Source organism: Heterocephalus glaber, unplaced genomic scaffold (genome assembly GCF_053883595.1).
Source record: "Heterocephalus glaber isolate CG9 unplaced genomic scaffold, H.glaber_assembly_v1.0 deba00000621, whole genome shotgun sequence".
Taxonomy (NCBI): domain Eukaryota; kingdom Metazoa; phylum Chordata; class Mammalia; order Rodentia; family Bathyergidae; genus Heterocephalus; species Heterocephalus glaber.
This window is the reverse complement of record NW_028258153.1, coordinates 6380670-6403697: the sequence shown is the minus strand read 5'-3', so window position 1 is coordinate 6403697 and position 23028 is coordinate 6380670. Positions and strand designations below refer to the sequence as shown.

General features: G+C 42.0%; 2 protein-coding genes across 11 annotated transcripts in view; both read left to right on the top strand.

The window, feature by feature from the left end:
- Positions 1–7461, top strand: part of Cnot9 (CCR4-NOT transcription complex subunit 9) — a 35125-nt gene extending 27664 nt beyond the window's left edge. The window contains exons 6-8 of one of the 2 annotated variants that reach the window (XM_004864583.3): positions 3417–3515; positions 3735–3826; positions 5199–7461. In XM_004864583.3, coding sequence (XP_004864640.1) covers positions 3417–3515; positions 3735–3826; positions 5199–5367 — 360 coding nt within the window. In that variant the 3' untranslated portion in view covers positions 5368–7461. Of the gene's footprint in view, positions 1–3416; positions 3516–3734; positions 3827–4609 lie in introns of both variants that reach the window. The other variant, XM_013065471.3, reaches the window with a different exon arrangement.
- Positions 7462–7633: 172 nt separating this feature from the next.
- Plcd4 (phospholipase C delta 4) overlaps positions 7634–23028 on the top strand; it is a 30606-nt gene continuing 15211 nt past the window's right edge. For 4 of the 9 annotated variants that reach the window (XM_013065469.3, XM_004864584.4, XM_087206055.1 and 1 more), the window contains exons 1-6: positions 7634–13967; positions 14191–14329; positions 19058–19113; positions 19248–19406; positions 21248–21476; positions 22746–22875. In XM_013065469.3, coding sequence (XP_012920923.1) covers positions 19089–19113; positions 19248–19406; positions 21248–21476; positions 22746–22875 — 543 coding nt within the window. In that variant the 5' untranslated portion in view covers positions 7634–13967; positions 14191–14329; positions 19058–19088. The other 5 variants (XM_021244278.2, XM_021244277.2, XM_021244275.2 and 2 more) reach the window with 5 other exon arrangements.

Here is a 23028-nt window from a genome sequence, read left to right as displayed (position 1 = left end):
GGATTGAACTCGGGACCTTGCACTTTCGGGGCAGGCAGTGGAACCACTGAGCTAAATCCCTGGCCCCAACTTTGTTTTTAATTTTGAGGCAGGGACTCCCTAAGTCATGAAGTTGTCTAGCCTGGGCTCTAACTTGCAGGCCTCCTGGAGATCTAGTATTATAGGCTTATGCCATCATGCCCAGCCAAACTATTAAATTTTATGTTGAACAAAGTAAGATGTCTAGGTGAACTTAGAAGGGGAGACTGAAAGATACAGTGAATATTTTAAATGCAAAAAAAATTTACAGTAAAAGACACATTGCCATTAATCCCCCTTAAAGTACTCCCTCTCTTCAAACACACTTAAGTCATCATTCTTGCCACTTTCCGAAGCAGTTCTGGAAGAACTTTGTCATTGAGTGTCTTTGCAAAGTATGATCAAAAATACATTGAATACCCCTGCCAAGTGCCATCCAACAAAAAAGGTATGTTCATAAAAACATGGCAGTAATGACAAAAAAAGCATGTTCATAAAAACATGGCAGTGATAACATAAGAGCTTTCAATGATAACAAACAGCCTGCTGCAATATGTGTGCCATAGGTTTGCCACCTCTGCATTATAGTGTATTCTCATCCACCTTACACAGTGGATCTGGCACCATGTAACTTCTGGTTCTTCCTCAAAGTCAAAATGACCACAAAAGGTAATTGGTTTAAGTCAGGTTAGGTCATCAAGGCAGCCACAACAGTGCAACTAAGACACTCACAAGAAAAGACTTCCAGAACTGTTCCAGGAAGTGGCAAAAATGATGGGATAAGTATGTTGAAGTAATTTAAGCACACTATATTTTTCAGTCCCACCTCATATACCCCAGAGAATATAGTGATTATCTTGGAATAGTGGGATTATAGAATTTTAACTTTTTTCCTTATCTGTATTTTTCTAATTTTCCACAATAAGGAATTTGATTATTTCCTATTCCAAGGAACCCCCATTCTAACGATCCTTCCCTTTTCCAGTTGTCCAGAGCTAAAATTAATCCATCCTGTCTCTAGGTTTTTGGCCTTTAAGTGTCCAGCTAGAATAGTTCCTATATCCTACCCTTTTTCTGGCTTTTCTTCCTTTGTGCCATGCACACATAGACCCTAATCATTCACTTTTTATATGCAGCACTTAGTATTATACTTTGTTTATAATAGGTACCCAGTATAGTAAAGATTGTCAGGGCTGCTGTGTGAAATATTTTAGAAATATAAATGTCCAGGTCCCACCTATAACCTACTGAATCATTCCCCAGGATGGTAAAGTTTGGTCGTGTTTGTGTGTGTGTGTGTGTGTGTGTTTGTGTGTGTTTATGTATGTATTTAAATTTCTCTAGGTGAATGTATAGTGTTAACTGTTTTGGAAAGCTGTTTGCCAGGGTCCACTAAATAGCTACACATAAGCCTATCTATGACCCAACATATTTATTGACTCCTACGTATACATGACTCCTATATATATATTCAAGAGAGATGGATTCTCATGTGCATTTAAATATATATTAGAATGTTGATAGTGGCTTTATTTATAAAGGATGAATTTGTTGTAATACAGTCACAAAATAAACCACACAGTAATTAAAAAGCTTGAACTGCTGATGTATGTATCATGGATGACTCTCATAGGCATGTTGAATGAAAAACCAGACACATATGAGTTGGTACTGTATGATTTCATTTATGTGAAGTTCAAGGACAGGCAAAGCCAATTAATGGCAATAAGTTAGAATGATGGTTACCTCTGAAGTTTGGATATTTCCTAGGGAAAGGTACAAGGGAGTGCTAGAATTCTGAGCTGCCAGAAACATTTTAATCTTGTTCCAGTACACAGGTGTGTATGTAGATAAAAACTCATCAAGGGGCACTTAAGATTAGTGCATTTACATATTTTACTGTGTTTGTATTGCCTTGTGTTGCTCTTAAAACAAATTACCGTAAGTTTAGAAACTTAAAATCATACAAATACATTGTCACAGTTTTGGAAACTACAGATCATTTATAATAAGCTAACGTCAGGATGTAGGCTGGGCAATGCTCCCTGTAGGTTATAGAGGAGATTCCCTTTCCTTACCTTTTCCAGCTGGAACTTTATTCCTTACATTCCTTGGCCCCTGACTCCATCTGCAGAGCCAAGCCAATGCTGAAGCAGGTTCAAATCTGTCTAACCTTATATTGCCATCTTTTTTGTGGTTAAATCTCTTTCTTTACCTCCCTTTTTTTGTTTTTGAGACAGGGTCTCACTATGAACAGTAGTTTAGGCTGGTCTTGAATTCACTTTGTAGCCCTGGCTGGCCTCAAACCCATGATGATCCTCCTGACTGCTGAGTCCTGGGATTACAGGTGTGTACCACCATGCCCAGTTATCTCTTGGTTATAAGGAAATTTACAGTTAGGGCCTGTGTGAATAATCTCTCTATATACAGATCCTTAATCTCATCTTATTTTTACCATATAAATATAAAGCAACATTCTCAGGATTTGATGATTAGAACCTATTTGGGAACCACTGTTCAACCTACCACAATGTTACACCCCAGTAAAACAGTAATTTCCACAATTGGTTTTGTTGAGCAGCCAAGGAAGAGAATCATTATAATAATTGTCTGATATGAATTAAACTAGTATTTTTAAATCTCTTCCGTGTAAAAGTTAATGGCCTTAAATTGAGAGGGGAAATTGAGTCGGATATAAGCTTTATAGTCAGAGTTTATTAGTGTTAGAATAATTTTCAAAGAAAGGCTCAAAAAGGAAGATCTTGTAAGAACAAGCCAGGCATGATGGTGCACACCTATAATCCCAGCACTTGGGAGGCTGAGGTAGGAGGATCACCATAAGTTTGACGCCAGCATGAACTACACAGTGAGACCTTGTCTCAAAAACCAAAACAAAAAATCTTTTAAAGTACAGAAAAGGCATATTTTCCTTACTTGGAAGAGGTGAAACATAACTGAATGTCTAAAATCCTCTTGGCCCACAGAAAAGAGAAGAGGCTGTAGTATTCAAATAATGTTTGGCACTCAGTTCTGCCACTTGGTAGCTTTGTCACTTGGGACCTTAACCTGCACATAGGTGTTCAATAACCGAGCCTCCTCAGCTTTTAGAATCTGATAATTACTTAGAATTTCCCTCTTGTTTTATGTAAAATGAGAATAACAGTATTTACCTTATAGGTTTATTGTGAACATAAGGCATGTAAAGTCTTCAGAAAAAAATTCTGACAGTATAGTAGTATTTATGAATTTTCTGTACTACACATATATAGTAGAATGAGTTGTACAAGATACACAAGAGTCTCTGCATGCTCAGTTTTCTGATTGATGTATGCCTGGGACAATGAAGAGACAATTGGATAGTAAATTTGAGCAACTTTCTAAACTTTGTTTTACTCCAGGTTGCCACATTCATCCTCCAGAAGATCCTCTTAGATGACACTGGTTTGGCTTACATATGTCAGACATATGAGCGTTTTTCCCATGTTGCTATGATCTTGGTGAGTTCCTTCATCTGCCTCATTTTCGACTACTGTGTACTTCTAATCACACAGAGTAGACTCTTTGCAGTTGGCCCTGGAGCAGCTATAGTCTTCTAACTTAAATAATTCTAGAGGCTTCTATAATGATTCTTGAACAATCTAATCTCTGATGTCAATTACAATTATTTTATATTTTGTGTTTTTTCTCCTACCCCCTTCCTATTTTGGGCAAAACAGGGTAAAATGGTCCTGCAGCTATCCAAAGAGCCTTCTGCTCGTCTACTGAAGCATGTAGTAAGATGTTACCTTCGACTCTCAGATAATCCCAGGTAAACATTTATAGGATTTAGAGAACTTTAAGGAAATATTCTGCTGAATTGTATTCCCCATCTCATGACATAGATCTTTTGTCTTTAGGAGATGGAAAGGATTTAACCATATTTAGTTTGTCTGGAACAGAATAAATTCCTTTTAAAATCTAAAGTGCTAAATTTAAAACTCCATCAGAGTTGTATCTTCCCATTGTAATTATCTTATATTGAATTTCCAGAATGCAGGTTTCTAATTCCAGGGGAAGCTTTTTGATGTGGTTTGAGCTTTCAATTGATAGTACAAAGGGTCAGATAGAGAAGTATACTTTCAAACATCTCTTAGAAAGGACCATAGCCTACAGGGCTCTTAAATTATATTTCCAGTTCTCTAATTGCTGTGAGGTCATTGAGATAATTGTTTTATTTTCCTAAGTTCATAATCTTTCTGCCAGAATCATACATTGTGGATATAATGCATTTTAGAAATGTTTGACCTTCTGCTTTGTAAATCCATAATTTATGCTGAAAGCCATTGGCTCAGATTCTGACAAACCACGTAATGGAGTGACTTCTGCATTCCTAGGAAGAGGGATAACTTGATTTATTGTGAACTCAGTTTCTTGCCACTGAAGTTATTCAAGCCTTTCCTGTTTCTCTTGGCAATTTTGTCCTGTTCTTCAGTAGTTTCTGCTGTCACCAAAGTTTGAAAATATGTTTATTTAAAATTCTGCTTACCTAAGTACAAGAACTATAGCTTTGTTTAGAATAGCCCTATAAATAGTTAACATTTACCTTTTTTAGGTTTTCAGATTTGACTTTCTGCTGTTCATCATTTCAAAGAAAATGAAACATTTAAAGTTCATCTGATAATGCTGCTACCATAGTTTTGTTTTCATGATTCATCTCTTATTAAGGTTTTTAATATAAAATTGAAACTATTTCTGTAAAGACATAAGTTGATAAGTTAGAATAGAATGAAAATTCGTTATCATATATAAGTGAGGTCATACCTGCTGTTAATGGTTTTTGGAATATTTCATTTACTATAATTCATCTATTTTAACATGATATTTTGACATTATTGATTGTAATAAATCAAAAGCAGTTTGAAATGAAGTAAACTATTGCACCATTTTATTCCATTTTGCTTTGCATGAAATTCTACACTGGGACATCATTCTGAAAATGTTTGCAGACTACAGATCCTAGAGATCTTTGAACCAATGTCTGATACAAGCTTTAGAGTATTTTAATGGCTTCTTAATATAACTTGACAGAGTTAGATTCCCAAATACTGTATATTTGTGTCTAAGAAAGGGGCTCTTCCCTAGCCCCCAAATCTGGGTTTATTTGTTGGTCTCCCTGGTTGGTTTGTTTTTTTCTGATGTAGGGCACGTGAAGCACTCAGGCAGTGCCTCCCTGACCAGCTGAAGGACACAACCTTTGCCCAGGTGCTAAAAGATGACACCACCACGAAACGCTGGCTTGCACAACTGGTGAAGAACCTGCAAGAGGGCCAGGTCACCGATCCCCGGGGTATTCCCCTGCCCCCTCAGTGATCCTCCCCTGTCTCCTCCCACTGCTCCCCCAAGTTGGGGAAGGGAGGGGAAACCACGAGGAAAACAGCTCAGGTTTTATCGCCGACCGGGAATAGACAACCTCAATGCTGAACTGCACTGGAGAAAAGGGGCAAGGTACCCCTGCTGAGGTGTGTGGGCTGTCATCTCAGGCTGCCTTGAGGACCTGGGCTCCCTCGGCTACTCCTGGGAAATGGGCTCCTGACACAGCAGTCTGCCACCACAGCCCCAGAAGGGTGTCAGCACCAGCAAATGCTGTATTTGCAGCATGCCCAAGATGACCCTGCTCCCCCCTCCTCTGCCTAGCTATTGGCAGAGAGGGGAGACAGTGGTAATAGCAGCAGCACTCTAGGCATGGTGAGCGCCTGGGACCAAGCCATGTGGCGTTTTTTACTTTGCCTTCCTGGAAGACTCAAGATGTGTCTCTTAATTCTCTCTCTCAGTATTTGTTTACTTCGGTTTTTTTGTTTTTAACCTAGAGAGAGGTGTGTTAGTGGACACAAGCTGTAATTTTCAGCAAAACTTAGTTGGCACTGTTTACAAGTCTGTTAGCTGCATAAGCTCAATAAAAAGTTGGTCTGGGCATTACATCCCCTCTGGCAGGCCAATAGCTGCATCAGGCTGTTGGGAGGAATGGGAGGCAGGGGAAAGATGTAGAGCCAAAGGACAGCAGGAAAACTCCGCTTGTTTCCCTCCTTCCATTCTTCTGCTCCTACTCCTGGGTGCCATGAGGACCTTAACCTTGTTTCTGGCTTTAACTGCTAGTTTTTCCAAATCGCAGTGCTTTTCCTTTTCCATTTCCCTCCTATTAAACTTAAAATAGATGTCTTAACTCATCTGCTATCCTGAAAGGGTATTATTTTGTGGAAAGAGGGGTGGGAGTCTTCAAATTCAACTGTTCAGAGATATATTCCAGATGACATTTAAATGAGAGGTGCCTGGGATTAAGGTGCTAGGTCACCTGATCCCATTCTTTTAGTATGAATTTCAGGATTCCATCTGTCTTCATGATTGTATTTGAAGCAGTATTAGCTGAATGGCTGTATTTTATTCACATTTAAGATGGAGGACTGGACTCTGCTTGCTGACTCAGTCTTTTTTTTTTTTTTCTTTTGTCCATGGGAATTACAGGGTTGTCACTAAAATATTTTTCACTTGTTCATATTGTGTTGGAGAATTTCCCTTCCTTTTCCTGAGCTTTAGATTGTTCTGTTCACAATCCACAGGCTTGAACCTAATCTATTATAATCTGCCTTGCCTTCCCCAGTCCTTTCCTGTTAGTACCTGCTCTCTGTCATCCCCATCTCCAGTCAGAGATGGGTTTGCTGGTCCAGCTCTAGAGAAGGACCAAGTCTTTTCTGTCCACATCTCATACAATTGAAGATATAGTCTCTGAACAAATTTGAGGAGGATCTACAAGGGCAAGTTCAGAAATCTTTTGCAGAGGCAGTATTGCCAACTCAAGGGCTCTTTCAAGCCGACTTTCACAAAGGAAGCCGGCCTTGTTAGTTGGCTCCTGTCTCGTTAAAGCCAAGAAAGCAGTAAATAGCCTAGATGTAGGAAGGGTAGAATAAGCACTTATTCCTCTGCCTTCCAAAATGAAGAGGAGAACCAAATCTGAAGAGGAGAGGTCTTGGAGAAAGCAGAAACTAGCATGGACTAGATAAGATGTCTTGACTTCCTTCAGCCCACAGCTTGTGATCTGGAGAGCCCACCTAGGGTAACCCTGATTTTTGACAACCGCCTTCCTGCTGAGCCAAAGTTTTCTCATTCCCCCTCCACTGGGGAAACAGCTGAGGCCCAGGGCCTTGCTCCCTGGAACATTCTCTCCATCTTTCGGTGCATTGGCCATGTTACTGTGCCAATAGTGTCTTAATTCTTGTCCCATCTATTCTCAGCAGGCCTTGGAACCCACGTAGGAGTTGTTGGGGGAGGGGCAGAATGGGTGTTATTCCTTGTGGTTGGTCTTGATGTTTTGTGTATTGTATAAAGAGACCCCTCCCCTTATTTTGTGTTTTCCATCCCTCTCACTCAACAGGACTGAAATAAAACATGCTTCTGTTTTTGTAAAAATAACTTTTCCTTTTAACTGGAGATTTTATTCTGTCAACAGATACCCAGGCACTTTGGTCAGATGATCCTTGTCACACATTATGCACATACATTACCCTACCATGAGTGTAATGGTCGTTCCTATATGGATAGGTCCTTTAGGAGTCTAGAAGACTGCAGCTGATGTACAAAAGCTGTTTGGGAGGGTGGGATGGTGCCATTTACCTGATAAATTGTCTCTTGACATGCCTGTAATCTCAACACTTTGGGAGGCTGAGACAAGAAAGTTGTAAGTTCAAGTCCAGCTGGGGCAAGTTATCCAGTTAGCAAGACCTTGTCTTAAAATTAAAAAGCACCAGGGATGTAGCTCAGTGCAAAAGCCCTGGGCTTAGTCCCCAGTAATCAAAACGAAAGAAAAAGTGTCTTGCAGAAACAGGCCCTGTCTTCTGGCTTTCTTGCCAGTAAGTAGAAAGGTTTCTGTGAGAAGGTAATTCATCTCTGGAGTGGAGGGCTTGAAGCTCACCTTTAGAGTTGTTCCCGTGCCCGGCCCTTAGCAAGATACTTCCAGCTTCTTTTTTCAAGGACTTTAGAAGGCCTGTGAGTGTTTCAGTGGTAGAGCAAAGAGAAGCATCAGTAGCCTTTAGAGCATCCCTTCCTTGTTATCTACAGAGGATGCCTCTGCTCATTGTTAGTGCTGTACAAAGGTTAGGAAAAGAGGGACATAGAAAGTTACTCCTATATCAAGAATTCGTGGAGGGCTAGAGTCCAGCTCAGTACTTGAGCACATGCTTAGTATACACAAGGAACTGGGTTCAGTCCCCAGCACCATAAATAAAAAAGTTTGAAGACATTTGAAATAGGGAACCATAGAATGAAATGAGATTTTTTTCCTTTCCTGATATGTTGTGGAATTTGATTGTTGGAGAAGTATTTTAAATTGTTCCAAAAGCAGGTATAACAAGTAAAAATTTGAACTATCCACCTAGTTTAATTGACATACATAGAACACACTGCACTCTTACCCGACTCTGTGTGTGTGTGTGTTCATTCTTGGGAGGAGTATTTATTTGGAGACACAGTCTTGCTATGTATGTAGCTCATGCTGACAAACTCATGGTCTCCTGCCTCAGCCCCTTGAGTGCTGGGGATTATAGCCCTGTGCTGCCGTTAATTGCACCTGAAGATTTACTAGGGTTGATCCTAGCAGGACCACCAAGCAATCTTCAAGATTTTTCAGAAAAATTAAAACAATAGGATGTTCTTTTACCATAGAGAGCTCAAGCTAGGAAAAAGAACTGAAAATTCCTTGTTTAAAACTTAGGCATTATAGTTCTAAACCACATGGATCAAAGAAGAAATCACATGAGAAACTAGTCTTTTGAGTTAAATGGTATTGAAGATAATGTCATTGGAACCTGAGGTATACAGCTAAAGCAGTGCTTTTAAAAGAAATTATATATTCACATTATAAATTCACATATTACAAAAGAAGAAAGCCTGAGATTCAGAAATTAATTTTTCATGTCAAGAAACTGGAAAATAATAGTAAATTCAAAAAGTAGAAGGAAAAGCTGGGTGTGGTGGTACACCCCTGTAATCCCAGTACTTGGGAGGCTGAGGCAGGAGGGTTGCCACTGAGTTCCAAGGTCAGCCTGAATTACATAGTAAGACCCTGTCTCAAAAAGTAGAATATTTTAGAAAGTTGCTGAAATAGAAAACATACATAAAACAATTTCCAAGTAAAGAGTCCCTGGAAAAGATCAGAATTGATAAACCCTTAGCAGACTGATTAGGGAACAGCACCTCCTGTCTTAGTGACTGATCTCATAACTTTCCAGACTAGGAAAAGGGACTAGATCCCAGTTTACTTTCAAAGCAGCATTACCCAGCCATCAGAATGGCAAGAACATTTCCAGGATAACCAAGGGCCAGCCTCTGCTGTGAATATAGACAATTCTTGGACATCAGCTTTGTGAGAGGCTGAATCAGGAAGATTGCCCGTTCTGAGCAATACAGTGTGTCAAGCAAGGAGACAGGATGGAGCATCTAGGTTCAAGTCCCAACATGTACAAAAAGGCAAAGCTAGCAATATATATCAAAATACATAATTTGAGTTTATTGCAAAAATACAAGACTGACTCTATTAAACTAATCAATCAGTGCAGTTCAAGTAATCAACTTAAAAGGAGAGCAGGCGTGGAGCTGCATGCCTGTAATTCCAGCACTGGGGAGGCTGAGGCAGGAGGATCACCATGAGTTGTAGGACAGACTGGGCTATACAGTAAGTTCAAGACCAACCTGAACTACATAGTGAGACCCTGTCTCAAAAAAAAAATCATTTATATAGATGCAGAAAAAGACCCTATAGAATGTAACATACCCATTTTTTTTTAAAGGATATAGCTCACTAGTAGCATGTCACTTTAACATACACAAGACCCTGGGTTCAATCCCCAGCAACACTTCAAAAAGAAGGGAGGTGGGCAACTTTGAAAACCAGGAATAGAAATGAATGACTAATAAATTATCAGCAAAAATCCTACAGTAGTAAACCTCCCAATAAACACTGAAATCTTTATGAGTGAAACAAAGATGTCCACTATCAAATCTCCATTTATCATTTCCCAGTCAGTGTGATAGACCAAGGAAATAAAACAATTGGAAAAGAAAAGGAAAAATCTCAGTGTGTGCTGAGAGTGATTGTGTGCATAAATACTCCAAAAGTGTCTACAAACTCTTAGAATTAAGTGAATTTAGCATGGTCACAGAATACCAAACAAAATCAGTTACATTCCTCTACATATAAAACAATAAATAGAAAATGAAGCTTCAAAAACAATGTATAATAGCCTAAGTCAAGTAGCTAGAAATAGGTGCAGCAGAAGGTGTACAGAACCTCTACATTGAAAAACCACATTCAGGAGAGAGACATAAATGAAGGTATGTATCATCTCCATGGATAGGAAAGGACTATAGGATGCCAGGTTTTTTTTCAAATTCATCTCCTGGTTAAACTCAATTCTAAGTAAAATCCCAGCAGTTTAATTTTTGTGAAAATTGACAGGCGGATTCTGAAATTCTGCCATAACACCAAAGCAACCTTAAAATTTTAAAATATTGTAGGCTTTCCATTCCCAGATACCTTCCTTTAAATTTTCAACCTTTTTGTAGACAAAACTCTTAAAAATAACATTTTGTTGTTATGATCCTTTATGAAAGTTTGTCTTGGTATGGAATATTATACCATTTGTAGTCTTTATTTTATGTGGGGTTTTTTTTTCCTGGTACCAGGGATTGAACTCGGGACCTTGCACTTGTGAGGCAGGCACGGTGCCACTGAGCTAAATCCCCAGCCCTGTAGTCTTTATTATTAAAACCTATCATTTTCATAGTGTTTTTTTAATACCGCCTCACCATCACTTGAGTAAAGTGATAGAAATATAACTTTTGATTATGCAGGAATGGCAGAGTAGTTATATATTCTCTGGTCTGACACTATATCCTAGCTTTTAGTTCTACAGGTGGTCTCATATTTAAGATTCTTAGAGGGAATGTAATATTTTTAGTTGCCTTTTTGACCACCACGAAGATGCTTTATTTCAGAATTTTGAGTAGTTCAGCTAGATAAGCTGGGGAACTGAGCTTGGATTTGCCGGCCTGAATGTCCTAAACGTTGGCCCTGGATGAAGAGGGCCTAGGCAGGCTTGGATGCCAGGGTAAGAGTACTGTGGTTAGGTCTCCTGCCAGCGGCTGCTTTGTTTTAATTTAGACTTCTAGACCTTTCCTGGGCACAGTTCCCAGAAAGTCCCTCTGCTGCCGCTGCCCTGATTAGATTTCTGCATCTGTTAATAATAGGCAGCTGAGGGGGGAGGGCCAGGATCTTTGCAGAAATAGGAATTACCAAACCCGATGGCCAGTTCCTGTGCCTAGGGCCTTGTCTGCTTTCTCTGGATCTAATGAGAGTCTTTTAGAAGGTTATGCATTCTGAGCACCCTGAAGCCATACTAACCTTGTTAGTCTCTGAGTCCTCACCCCCAAAACCCTAACACTCAGTCTGAAGAGTAGTGGCGTGTTAATGAGAATGCTGAAACAAACTATAAGTGTTTGAGATCTGCACTCCTGGAAGGTCCAGGGTGAGTGCTAACACCTGTGACAGATCACCCCCAGAGGAAAGGTTTGGCAGCATTGAGCTTATAGGGACTCAAGGGGAGGCAGATGTATATAGTCTTGGAGTTAAAAGAGGAATGGGGTGAAAGGGAGAATGTGAGGATGAAGCTCAGAAAAAAGGAGATGCTGCTGTCGGGCAGGTAGAAATGGGACAGCTAGGCAAGCACAGGAGGCAAGACTGCTACTAATCAAATCTGAAATCAGCGTTCACATTTTGATGCTCCTCCTACTCTTCCTTTTCCCAGTGAATGTCCTCCCTTTTAATGATTCCCCTCCCTTCGTACTCTTCTTCCCTTATCCAAACCTGCTCTCAGTAGCTGGGCATGATGGCACACACCTATAATCCCAGCACTTGTGAGGCTAAGGCAGGACAATCACTGGGAGTTTGAGACTAGCCTGGGCTATGTAGTTCAAGGCCAGTCTGAACTATATGAGACCCTGTTTTAAAACAAAACAACAACAAAACTTGGTCTCAGTAAAAGAGTTTGCTTATTCTAACCTAGGTAAAAATTATTTAAAACTATTAATGCCAGGCATGGTGGTGCCTGTAATCCCAGCATTCAGAAGGCTGAGGCTGGAGGACTGCAGCAGGTTGGAGGCCAGCCTGGGCTGTAGTGAGTTCAAGGGAAACCTGTGGTATAAAAAAGTCTTCAAAAATTTCTAGTTGCCTGGGCTGGGGATTTAGCTCGGTGGTCCTGCCACCTGTGCCTCAAAAGCACAAGATCCCGAGTTTGATCCCTGGTACCAAAAACAAAAAAAACCCTAGTTGCAAAAGTTTTAAATCCTTTCATTGTAAAATATAGCATCATGCTCGCTTCAGCAGCACATATATTAAAATTGTAAAATATAGCATAGATATAGAAAACTACAGATAGAAATATATAGCTTAGTAAATTATTACAAAGTGAGACTCCTGTTAGCACTCAGAACTAGAAACAGAACTTGGCCAGCTATTCCAAAAGCCAGGTATATGTACCCCCATCCTATCACAATTTTTCTTTTCTTTTCTTTTCTTTTTTTTTCAGTTTGACACGGTCTCACTGTGTACTCCAGGCTGGCCTTGAACTCACTATATAGTCCAGGCTGGCCTCGAATTTACAGTAATCCTCCTGCCTCAGCCTCCCAAGTGCTAGGACTACAGGCATGAGCCATCATGCCCAGCTAATTCTTCCTTATTTTATGGTCATCATCTAGTAAGATTCTATTTAAGGGACCTAAAAATTTAGCTATAAATAGCCACTAATGGTAGAATTTTAGGCAGTTGAGGAATATTTGGGGGGACCACGAGAGCCAGCCAGATCTTAGCACACTTAAAATCACATTTCACACAGCTGGTCCCCTCTGTGCCTGTGATTAAAATATACCTTACTGCTGGGGATTTAGCTCAGTGGCGCCTCGCCTGCCCCCAAAGTGCAAGGTCCTGAGTTTGATGCCGGGTACGGAGGAAAAAAACAAAAACAAAGTGCAAATTAAAATATACCTTATTGAAAAAGGATTCCACAGAAGTTACAGGGCTGTGCCTTGTGCCTCAACTGCCTGTCATTCACTGGTCCAGAAAATGCCACTCCCCATAGTCCTCCCAAAGCAAAGCAAAAGCAGATCCAGGTCACAGAGCTGTTGGTGTTCAAGGGGCTGGTTGTCTCTGCTGTGGACACATGCAAGTCTAGGTCATCATATAAAATTCCCTGCACCTCGGTTTTCCATTGTGAAGGATGGAGTCATAATACAGTAAACCCTTTATAATCCCCTATTCTGCTCCTAACATGGCCTTCTTTCCTCAATCTTGGTTTCCATTCCCTCTGCCTAATCTTTCACCCTTGTGAGGAGCTCACTGTTGCCCTTTCCTAATGAGCATCTTGCCAGTCTGTACTTCCTCCACTCTGAATTCTTACACACCATGACCCTACTTCATCTCTAGTCATGCCCCTGTAAACACAGATGTATGTCCCAGCCCTGAGCAAATGCTTGTAGAAGGAATGAATGAATGAATGTAAAGGAAGAAAAATGAATTGTTTCACATTCATGTGTGCATTTTTCAATATTTAGCAAGTCTCTTAAATGTTCATAGATACTGACTCAACCCTTGACACTCAGTCATTCCCCCCGTTTCTTTCTCCTCATCTTCCTCCTTTCTCATTCTACTTCTTTCTTCCTTTGCATGCCACTGAGTGCCTTACAAGGCAGGATGCAGAGACACAGGCATGCTGGTGGAAACAGACACTGTGGAAAGCAGCCAGATGAAATGAGGGCAAAACCAGCAGTAGCACATGCAGAGACCCGCTGGAATGAAAAGCAGTGATTCAAGGAGCACTGCAATTCAGACACTCCTTGAGTTCCACTGTGAGAGCTGCTGCAGGATTGGGGTCAGTTGGGGCTGTGGGGGAGGGTGAACATCAAGATAAAGAGCAGCCAGGCTTCTCCCTGGAGATCCATTGCCAGTCAATCCCTCCTTTTAATCCCCCTCCACCCCTACTACTCTCACGTGGATCTGTGTCCTGGGCCTTTAAGAGCTGGATGGGCTGGACTAAGGAAAGTGCTTACACCTCTCCCCACCCCACTCCTTCCCTCTGGCTGTAACCCTGCCAGTAATAGCAGCAAACTGCAGTAGAAGAGGGGAGGAAGCAAGCAAGTGCAAAGGAGAAACCGAGCCAGGCTGGGCTTCCTCAGCCCACAGTGGAGAGCATCACAGAGCTCAGGACACAGGACTGCTATCCTGCCCACCACGGTAAGGACCTGGAGGCTCTAGTTAGCCTCCACTCAGCTCTGCTCTGACCTCCCCAGTCCCTAACTCTGCCCTCTAGGCACTTACGTACCCTGATTAGACTGTATCCTAGACTCCTTTCCTCACCCAACAGCTCAACAGGACTCTTCCGTTTCCCTCCTGTTCCTCCTCCTGTATTAGTTTTCCTCCTGTCTGTGTCAATCACTCATTGTTTATTTGTTTATTTGGGCTTTGTTTTGGGGGATTTTTTTGGTCCTAGGAATTGAACCCAGGGGCTTCGAACTGAGCAACATTCTTGGCCCTTTTTATTATTTATTTATTTAGTAATTTATTTATTTAATTTTTAAAGATAGGGTCTCCCTAAGTCTCTAAGTTGTCCAGGCTGGGCTTGAACTTGTGATCTTCCTGCTTCAGCCTCCCAAGTGCTAGGATGATGGCTGTACATCACCACACCTGATTTCAATCACCCCTTTATTTGTTTTTTTTGTTTTGTTTTGTTTTGTTGGTACCAGGGATCAAACTCGGGTCCTTGCACTTGCGCAGCAGGCAGTGAAACCACTGAGCTAAATCCCTGGCCCACAATCACCCCTTTATAAAGAGAAAACTTCTTAGCTGTCCAGGGCTAGGAGTGCTGACCCTAGCCACTCCTCAGAGGCGAGCCTTCCCCAATAAGGGAAGAGAAAGACTTGGAGTAGACAGGCTTTAGCATACATTCATTAACAGATTGTTGAGGTTTACCAAATGAGGAATGGCTAAAACTTTGGGGAGTCAGGAACTCTTCGTAACAGGGAGAGTTATGAGACTTCCTGAAGGAAGCCAGAGTTTTTGTCCTGTGCCTTACTCTTGCTTAATGATCCAGGGCAGTTTCTTGGTGCTATGCTATGGGACTTTAGATTACAACTTCCTGATCTGTAATAAGAGAGTTTAGGGTTTCCCAGACTCACCTGTACCAGGTGTGCTTGTTAAATATTCTTGAGCCCTATACTTGGAATTTTTGATTTGGTAGATTCTAGGGTAGGGTTAAGGAAGCTCTGTTTTAAGTTACTTTTCAAGAAATATTGACTTAGCCATGAACCTCTAGATTATATGTGCTGTAAAAGAGCCTTCAAACTCTAACATTCTGAGGGCTATGACCTGTGATCAGAGCCATTCTATCCCTCAGAGACAAATCAGACTCCTTGAGTCCTACTGTAATGCCATCGGCATCAATGGTGACACTACCAAAGTCCAACTCTAGATGACATGAAGCCACTTAGAAGTTAAAGGACAAATCTTGCTCTGCAGCCCCAAGCTTTCTCCTAATTTATGTGTCTATTTTCACATCTGTATCAGAGAGGTAATTATATCCTGAAGATCTCCATGTATGAATATTTAAGACCCAAACTCTCTTATTCTCAGTTTTCATCCTCAGGGCCCTTACCAATGGCCCCACTCCCAAATGCTTTGTTCCTTCTCTTCCCACTGTACTTGCATCAGCTGTGACTATCCCTCCTTTCAGACAGCAGAAGAAACACCAAGACCTAGAATATACTTGGATTCTAGCTCTCATTCTCTGGGCACTTTGTTTAGTCAGTCTCCTAGGATACAGGGAAAAGAGGCTGAGCAGAGGGACACGCTACTGAGTGTCCACAGTCTCAAAAATCCTCCAAGAGGATGGGAATGAGAGATATTGGGAATTAGTGAAGACAAAGGAGGGAAGTGAATGGAAGAGGTGATGAGAGAAGGGATGCAAAGAGGAGAATAAAAAGGAGGATCTAAGTAAGCAAAGAGGAAAACAGAAAGGACTGGGAAGAAGAAATGAGCTGGAAAGGAAGGAAAAAGATGGAATCAAAATGGCATGGGGAAAGGAAAGAATATGGGAAGAAAGAAAGCTCTTTGGTAGGGAGAGGAGAAACAGAAATGATGAAGAGAAACAAAATGTCAGTGTTCCTGATGGATTCCTAGCCTTGCTTTAACCTGTTTCCTAGAGAAGGCTGTTTCTAAGGCAGAGTCTTGGCACACTCTGTTAGATCTCCTAGATGATTGTATAGAGATCTGGGTTCCAGTTCCAATTCTGCCACTCAATAAGTGACTCTGGCAGGTCAGCCAGTCTTTCTAGTCCTCGATCCCCTTCTTTATAAAATGAAGTCCAGCTTTGTCATTATGTATCTCCCTGTGTTGACTGAAGCTGGCACTCTTGTGGCCACATGTTACCTGGATACAGGCTTAAAATAGTGATTCAGGAATTCAATCAGGATTAGATTTTTGAAAGACCAAGCTCTGGGATGGAAGAGTCTGACAAAGGAGGGAAAAATAATTTTTTAAAGGTGGGTTGTTTTGGGTTTTTTTGGTACTGAGGATTGAACTCGGGTCCTCGCACTTGTGAGGCAAGCAGCGAAACCACTGAGCTAAATCCCTGGCCCCCGCATGTGGTGTTTGAGGTGGTAATCTTTGTCAGGTGCGGTGCCCATGCCTGTAATCCCAGCATTTGGAAAGCTGAGGCAGGAGGATTGATTATTGCAAGTTTCAGGCCAGTTTGGGCTACATAGTGAGTTCAAGACCAGCCTGAATTATATAGTGAGACCCTGTCTCAAAAAAAGCCAAACAAACGAAGAGGTAGTAGTCTCCAAAATAAGGATGTCCACTTGGGCTCTGTTCTCAAGTTTCCTGTGTTTCAGAACATCATTGAGACCCCTGGACATGGGTAGAAGGGAAAGTAATTCTTTCTTCTCCCAGGCCTGAGGCCCACCCTGGGATCCCTGTGCCCCAGAGGTGGGAGCTGCAGTTTAGAGAGGACCAAAGGCAAACTGTTGGCTTGAGAGATTAGACATTAGTCCCAGTCCAACCTTGCTCCAGTAACAGTCTGAAGACTCAAGGAATCTGAGCCATGTTACTTTCTAATTCATTCTTTGTATAGCTTCTGTAAGCCTCGTATTCTAAACTCTGTGTCCCCACCGAAAAAAGGAACTGCTGTTCTGTCTCTCAGGAAGCACTTTTTGTCCCTTCGTCCATCCAATGATTTCTTCTGGTCTTAACGCAGGCACACATATTCAGCCTCAGACATCAAAATCTTTTCTCCCTGGAGCTGTCACAGGTTGTTTTTCTCCCAAGAGACTGCTTCCCAACCTTCCCCTCTCACTCTGCTATCCCTTTAGAAACTTTCTCTAGGTGCTGGAGTCAGGGAAGCTGTTTTTTTCAGTAACTCCCACATTCTGCCTGAGGATTTAGTCACTCCTGAATGACTTTATACCATCTTTAGAGAGATGGGACTCTAATATGCCCTATCTGTGACCTCAGACAAGCCACATCACATTTCCAGACTTACACACTTTTGTATTTTAAAATATAGGAGTCAACTATATGATGTGTTCATGGAACACTAACTGAATGACTGCTTTCCAGATTTTCAAAACTGTTAAAGATGTTCTCTACTATCAAATTTTAAACTTTTTAATTAACCATAGCATATTTCTATTCAAGTGTAGGTCCTTTGCATATGCAAAAGTATAGTTTTATGTCTCATGAGGTTTGTTAGTTTCAGCACAATGTCAAAAGGTCCACTAACTAGGAAAAACTAAAATCAAAGTGAACACATATTAAATCTTCTATCTCTTTTTAAGGAAAGTTTGTTGTTAGAGGCTAGGACAGCTTAGCCAGGTCCTAAATTGGACAGTATGTATTTTAAAGGAAGTACCCTTTTTCAGTAGGCAAATGTGCAAATGCAGTTCTGATTTATGTAACTTTTTTTTTTTTTTTTTTTGGTTTTTTGAGGCAGGGTCTCTCTTTGTAGTTCAGGCTGTCCCTGAACTCATTATGTAGCCCAGGCTGGCCTTGAACTCTTGGTGATCCTACTGCCTCAACCTTCCATGTGCTGGGATTACAGGTGTGCACCACCACGCCGAGCTCTGAGCTACATTATTTTTTTTTCTTTTTGGTACCCAGGATCAAACTCAGGACCTTGCGCTTTCCAGGGCTGCAGTACCACTGAGCTAAATCCCTGGCCCCCCTGGGTTTTATTCTTTTTTTTTTTTTTTGGTGCCCGGGATTGAATGGGTTTTATTCTTAGCACCGCAAAAAAAGGAGGAGAGCCGGCGATTTAGCTCAGTGATCCCACTGCCTGTCTTGCAAGCACAAGGTCCTGAGTTCGATCCCTGGCACAAAAAAAAAAAAAAAGGAGGAGGAAGAGAAGAAAAAGAATATAAAATATGATTTATCATGTAAATAGAAGAATATAATTCAGTGTTGTAGAAGAGACTCAAACAGTCAGGCTTCCCTATCCCTTCAGGAGCATGAGTGCATGGACAAGGGTCCCAGAAGAGGGAAGCTGGGATGATTCCACCTGGAGAAGAGAAAGCTAAGGTGTGGAGAGATTCCAGGTTCTGAAAGGGGCTGGTCAGCAAAATGGTGGTTCCCAATTAAGAGATGAGGAGTGAACTTGGTGTGGAGAGAGGTTACCTAGTGGGTTGTAGGGTTTGGGGTAGAAAGAGGGAATTTGGCAGATGCCCTGGTTTAGCCCTCTCTGGTTAGCCATGGGAAACAGCAGAGGCTCTGGGATCAGACATATCTGGGTTTAAATTCTAATCCTTATGTCATTTGAGGCAAGTATCTTATCCTCTCTAAACCTCAGAGTCACAAACTCAAATTAGTAAAAATCACTACAGACTATGTAGACTAAGAAAACACTGACCTCTTCTCTTGCTCCCTAGATCTCTAAGATTCACACAAGCCCTTTGCTCCTCTTTGTTCTTTTAGGTGTCTCTGGCACCAGCTAGTGGAGCAGTGGATGATGGCGTCCCTGTTACAAGACCGTGAGTACCCTTGCAGAGGAAGAAGGGTTAAGGGCAGCCCAGGGAAGGGAAGGAGGCTGGACTTGTATTCCACAGCTCCTTCTGGGCCCTCTACCCTACTTGCTAGCCCCTACTCCCTGCTTCTCCTGGTGCAGGGCTGACCACTGATCAGGACCTGCTGATGATGCAAGAAGGCATACTGATGCGCAAGGTGAGGTCCAAAAGCTGGAAGAAGCTAAGATACTTCAGACTTCAGAATGACGGCATGACAGTCTGGCATGCGCGGCAGGCCGGGGGCAGGGAGAAGCCCAGCTGTGAGTGACCTGGATAGCTGGGGGGGGGCATTCGGGTGGAGAGGTCCCTGTGGAGCCTGGCAGCCTGAGAGAAGGGGAGGGACCAGGGTCCCACTGATCTCATGCCCTTGTGCTGTCCCACTCTTGGCTGTGTCTGAGCCTATACAGATCATAACCAGTACTTGCCTTTGTAAGGCTATTGTGAAGATTAATTTTTCCATATAAAGGACTTAGCTGAGCACTGGCACATAGTAAGGCCCAAGTCATAGAAAAAAAATGTATGTATGTATTATGTATATGTGTGTGTGTGTGTGTGTGTGTGTGTGTTTGTATTACTGGAGAGTGACCCAGGGCCTTCATACCGTATACTGAGCTACATACATCCTCACCTCTGTTTTTGTTCATTTGTTTGTTTTTTGTTTTTTGAGACAGGGTCTTGCTATGTAGTTCAAGCTGGAATCCAACTCACAGTGACCCTCCTGCCTCAGTCTCCTGAGTGTTGGGATTATAGGCATGTGCCAACATGCTCAACAGCCAACTCTTTTTAAAAAAAAAAAAATTTTTTTGGGAGATAGGATCTCACTAAATCACCTAGGCTGGGCTCAAACTTGTGATCCTCTTCTGGCTCCCAGAGTGCTGGGATTACAAGCATTCACCACAACTCTTGGTTCATTGGTTATATTTTCTTGTTGTTGTTGTTGTTGTTGTTGTTGCTGTTGTTGTTGTTGTTATTGTTATCATATGACCAAGACCACACAAACAAACAAAAAAGAAAGCAAAAGATACCATGGTCTCAGACATAAATCTGCCTAGATTAAAGCCCTGGCTCTGTCACTTTCTAGCTCTAGGATCAGAACAAACAGTACCTGCCTAGTAGATTACAGAGATTCAATGAAATAATGTGTAAGGTACCTAAAACAGGATCTGATTAATCAATGTTAGCCATTATATTTTTATATTTAAAAATATATCAGTGGGCTGGGGATTTAGCTCAGTGGTTCTGCCACCTGCCTCGCAAGCCCAAGGTCCTGAGTTTGATCCCTAGTACCAAAAAACAATAAAAATAAAAATAAATTTTAAAAATAAAAATATGTCAGAACAATGTAGATTCTGCTGGCCAAACTATGATTCCTCTAAAAATCTAATAGCTAGGTGTGTGTGGTGGCAAATGTCTGTAATTCCAGCCTTCAAGAGGCTGAGGCAGAAGGATTACCATGAGTTCAAGGCCACCCTTGACTACTTAGTGAGACCCTGTCTTAAAAAAAAACAAAACAACAAAATAAAAACAAAAATCTGATCTCAGAATACATCTTAGAGAGTCTGCTTTAGACACATACTCAAAGGTCACAATTCAACCTGTCCGCAGCTAAGGTACGGGATAGAATTTCTCTGGCTCCCTCCTAAATGTCTGGAAAGGGGAAACCCTCAAACCTGAATTTAGGCATATACTGCTTTGGTATAATTGCTTCTACCATTCAAACGTGTTTCAATTTGTTATCCCTACCAGCTCTTTTGTGACCACCATTGAGACTAGCCCTGGAAAGGGACCATCCATTATCTAAGACACTGGAGGATTAAGTCCTTTTGGTCTGTTGTTGCATTGCCAGCTGGTGGCCGGAAGCCACGTCTTAGCACTTCTAGCATAGGCCCCTGCCATGCTGCTTAGGAAAACAGCAATGACTGAACTTCTGAACCCCAGGAATCTGTATTTCCATGCACTAATGCTTTTAGGACTCAGCCTGTAGAGCTTAGGGCTCCATCTCTATATCTTCATAGAGAAGGGGGTGCTGGCCCTTGCCTCTTAACCTCTGCAGTTTGTTGGATTCCCTTCTTTAATATTCCTACCTGCTTCTTCTCTGAAGTCTCAATCTCTGATGTGGAGACAGTGCGGAAGGGCCATGATTCTGAGTTGCTGCGTGGTCTGGCAGAGGATTTCCCACTGGAGCAGGGTTTCACTGTTGTCTTTCATGGCCGTCGCTCCAACCTGGACCTGGTGGCCAACAGTGTTGAGGAGGCCCAAACCTGGATGCAAGGACTCCAGCTGTTGGTTGATCTTGTTACAAGCATGGACCAACAGGAGCGGCTGGACCAGTATCAACAAGATGGAGCCAGGGTGGGGACTGGGTAACTTAAGGAGCCAGATGCTGCAGCACTAGGGAAGATGGGAAAGGGTGCAGGGATAGGGAGACCCAGAGGTCCAGAAGCTGTAGGCAAGGCACCTCAGGCTGATGTGTGACTAAGGGTTCTGAGGAAGAAATGGATGCTAGAGGGAGCAAACGTATAGCCAGGCAGAGTTTGGGCATGAATCAGGTCTCCCAGGATTGAGAGAGGTAGAGGGAGAGGCACAGGAGCAAACACACAGCTGCTCCTGAGAGCTGAACAGAAGATCCTGGTGGTATTAACTGCCACAGGGACAGGAACCAACTCCTTAGAGGGCCCTGTGGCATAGTACTTCAGGATTCCTGGATTGTGTGCCCATTCATTCATTCATTTGTCACCAACAAAGGATATACCAAGCAATATGCCAAGTTTTAGGGTACAGAGATTAATGAGATACAGATATTGTCTTGGTCAGTGGACAGGATGGAATGGTGTGATTTAAGTACCAAAGGAATGTTATGATACTTAGATTATTTGTATGCATTCAAAGGAAGAAATGTAATTCATAAAGTGTTCTGAGAAGGCTTTAGGGAAGAAATAGCATGTGAGCTGGCCTTAAGAACAAATAGTATAACAGGGCCGGGGATTTAGCTCAGTGGTTCCAGCACCTGCCTCAAAAGCACAAGGTCCAGTGTTGATCCCCCACACCAAAAAAGCAAAAAACAGAAGGGTGTTGTTCAGTCTCCACATATTTAGGGCCAGGGATTTAGCTCAGTGGTTCCAGCACCTGCCGCGTAAGTGCGAGGTCCCGAGTTCGATCCCCGGTACCAAAAAAAAAAGAAGAAGAAGAACAAATAGTATTTGAATATGAAGAGAGTAAGAGTAAAGTCCAGAGATAGGAGACTGAACAGAAGAAGAGAGTGGGACATCAGAAAGCAAGGACATTAGAAACAAGAATTATGGGTTGCACCAGATTACAGAGGTGAAGAAGATTTTAACTTCTATGTTAAGGGAATTGGGTGTCTTTCTGCAAACAACAGGAAGGTCCCAGCATGTGCCTGGGCCATGCAGTGACAAGATAGATTGGTGCTTGGGAGAGATTATTCTAGAAGCTCTGTGGAGAATGGATTGACATGGGAGAAAAACTAGACTAGGAAGGAAGAGAGATGAATGGATGAAACATACACACACACACACACACACACACACACACACACACACACACACACACACAGTGCTTTTGCCTTGACTCAAAGCTGGATGGCTGAGTGACTGGTTCCAGCGTGGAGACAAAAACCAGGATGGTCGGATGAGTTTTGAAGAAGTTCAGCGGCTGCTGCACCTAATGAATGTGGAGATGGACCAAGAATATGCCTTCAGTCTCTTCCAGGTGAGTCTACTGGGAAAGACAGGCCATATTTTCATGAGGCCAGAAGGCCTTTGACCTCTAACAGGAACATTCATTTGTTGAATCCCTGCTGTGTCTTCTAGCACCATGAGAGGCAAAATAGGAAGTGTGGTAAATGATTCTTGCCATTCAGTC